The 2,909-nt window shown below is 37.1% G+C and overlaps 1 protein-coding gene across 3 annotated transcripts in view; it reads left to right on the forward strand.

Annotated features, from left to right (window-relative positions):
• The window catches only part of RAB9A (RAB9A, member RAS oncogene family), a 16,255-nt gene extending 15,127 nt beyond the window's left edge, over positions 1 to 1,128 (forward strand). For all 3 annotated transcript variants that reach the window (XM_072414500.1, XM_072414485.1, XM_072414492.1), the window contains one exon: positions 51 to 1,128. In XM_072414500.1, coding sequence (XP_072270601.1) covers positions 82 to 687 — 606 coding nt within the window. In that variant the 5' untranslated portion in view covers positions 51 to 81 and the 3' untranslated portion in view covers positions 688 to 1,128. The remainder of the gene's footprint in view (positions 1 to 50) is intronic.
• Positions 1,129 to 2,909: the final 1,781 nt, after the last annotated feature.

The raw sequence follows: 2,909 nt of genomic DNA on the forward strand, positions 1-2,909 counted from the left end.
TGTAGAAAATATCTTCATTTTCTTATAATATTGTCTCTTTATTTTTTCAGAATATAATTTGGAAGATATTCTTTTATAACAATGGCAGGAAAGTCATCTTTGCTAAAAGTGATCCTTTTGGGAGATGGAGGAGTCGGGAAGAGTTCTCTCATGAATCGATATGTTACCAACAAATTTGACACCCAGCTATTTCACACTATAGGTGTTGAGTTCTTGAACAAAGAGCTGGAGGTGGACAATCATTCAGTGACCATGCAGATCTGGGATACTGCAGGCCAAGAACGTTTTAGAAGCCTGAGGACCCCTTTCTATAGGGGATCCGACTGCTGTCTGCTAACATTCAGTGTGGATGACTCTCAGAGTTTTCAAAACCTAAACAACTGGAAGAAAGAATTTATCTACTATGCGGATGTCAAAGATCCGGAACATTTCCCATTTGTGGTTTTGGGAAACAAAGTAGACATCAGTGAGCATCAAGTCTCAACAGAAGAAGCTGAGGCTTGGTGCAGAGACAATGGGAATCATCCCTATTTTGAGACCAGTGCTAAGGATTCCACCAATGTGTCCGCTGCATTTGAAGAAGCTGTCAGAAGGGTTTTGGCGATTGAAGATCGATCAGATCAATTGATCCATAATGATACAGTTAACCTACATAGAAAACCCAAGGCCAGTTCATCTTGCTGCTGACTTTGAGATTTGTGGAAAATCGGCTTCTAACACCATCAGTGTGAGCTGGACTTTTTCACTATATAAGTCTACTTACACATCAGTAGGTGAGGTTGTTTCACTAGAAAAGAACAAGAGTGATGATTAGTCATTGTTTTAATGATACTTCACTATGGAAAAGCCATAGACCTCACAAGGACGTTACCCTTGTGGTGCCAGGACACGTACCAGGCACAATGTGTACTGTGTCCTTGGTAATGTGCTATTAGTACAACTAACAGTAATTTACTATAACGAAACAAACATAGAGGAAGACTTTATACATTAAAATTTTCATGCCGTATGACATTGATTGCATAAATGAAAAAATGAGAGAATCTATGTATAAAAATTATGTTTGTGACTATTTCCCAGTTGTAAATGATAGAATAAATACAGAGTCCATAACTGATAACATTTAAAGCTGGTCTCTTTCACTGTCATTGCTTTCAGTGATACTCATGGTGTTTTTTCACTTTTTATCCTCTAGCATTCAGTACTGTTTTAATTTACTTTTTCTTTAATACTAGACATCAATTGTAGATAATGCTGACATGAGAAAGCAGTCTGCAATTTACATTTGCTTCCTTTGAAGGTTCAAACCTTGTTAAGTGCCAACTGTAGAGTGTGTTTGGCTAAAAGTCCTTTGGAATGTAGCTGGCCATAAATTGATGATGAATCGATATGAAGCAATTTAGAGATGGAATGTTGTCTGTGTTAAATACAAACGGGAATGAGCTATACTAAACAAATGCCTTATTCCTAAATTTGTATCCTCATCAGGTTTTCATCAGTTGAGATACCTAAAACATCACAGCAATTGCTGGTTAAGGCATGGGTCCTCATATGAGGGTTTTATTCTATTTTGCATCAAGTTTATAAAATGTCCTATTAGTCCAAAACCCAATAGTATCTTGGTAGTTTCAATAAAGCAGTGGGGTTACAGAGTAAAAGCTTTGGATACAACATTCTTTAATAAAACACAAAAAGGTAATGACCAAAAAACTTGTTTTTCAGTCTGGAATAACTGGAATAATTTGGTTTTGAATTAGCTACTTTTTGACTTTCATTGTATTGTCTAAGTTATCAGCAGTATACCTAAATTGTGCTCTACGCTTCCCCCACTACATTGTACAGAGCAAAAAGAAATATCAGGGATCATGTGCCTTTACTCTTTCTCCTCTGATGCAGTGTTTAGTGATAGCTAGGCACTAAAAAAATCAGGTAGAAGAAAGATATAATTCTTGGTACTATGTATTTAATAGCCATAGGGTACACAGGTCCTGTTCTCGTTCCTGTGGACAATGTGGCAGGGCAATGAACAAGAGGTACGTGTTAGCATTTCATAAGGTATAGGCATTACCCAAGAGGGAAATATAGTGGTACATTTGTAATTTACCACTCAACTTTTCTTGTCTAAACTGACAGAAACATAACTGTTGAGTAAACCTAAACTTTTTCTTTTTTTTTTCTTTTGCTGTCCCATGTCACTGTCAATGGTGTCAGGATGTGCAGGCTAATTAATAGTTGTCTGGTTTCTCCTTTTCTCTATGTATGAGGCAAGATGGTGGCAGAGCCCAGTGGGGAGATAACTTTCAGTGGCAGTGTCTTTAAATTGTAGATTAGGCTATAAATGGGTGATTTAGTTTAGCCTAATAGCTCATTTTTGACAATAGCAATAGTTTTTTCCAGGACTGGACATCTACAAAGATGTACCTTTTATCTCTTATGTGTTTATCACTGTCCATATTGCCTAAAATCTGGCTATAAAGGGACACTGCTGTTATCATCTGAATTTTCTTGTACACCAGTTGCTCTACCACATGTGCAAAAACTGCACTGCTTTCCTTGTCATAAAGTAAGGCAGTGGTGGTGTTAGGCAAGCATTATTTGATTAGTCAACTTTCTTGTGTGCTGTACACCTTCCAGAATTAAAATCTTTAAAAAGGAAAATGTAAGAGATTGAAATGAGGGGTCATAAATGTTTGGATGGGCCATACTTTTTTTTAATAAAACACAAATCTATATTAATATATTGCTCGAAGAATGAACACCATCAGAAAAAAAATGTGGTCGTCCAGAATATCTTTCTCACGCCCACCGATACAAAGACATGGAAGATAGAAAGCAGCAGCAGTGTGGCCATGTAGTTTTGTAGTGCACTCCATTCCCCTAGCTCAAACCCTAGAACCTGTCATATTTCT

This window comes from Pyxicephalus adspersus, chromosome 1 (genome assembly GCF_032062135.1).
Source record: "Pyxicephalus adspersus chromosome 1, UCB_Pads_2.0, whole genome shotgun sequence".
In the NCBI taxonomy this organism is placed as follows: Eukaryota; Metazoa; Chordata; class Amphibia; order Anura; family Pyxicephalidae; genus Pyxicephalus; species Pyxicephalus adspersus.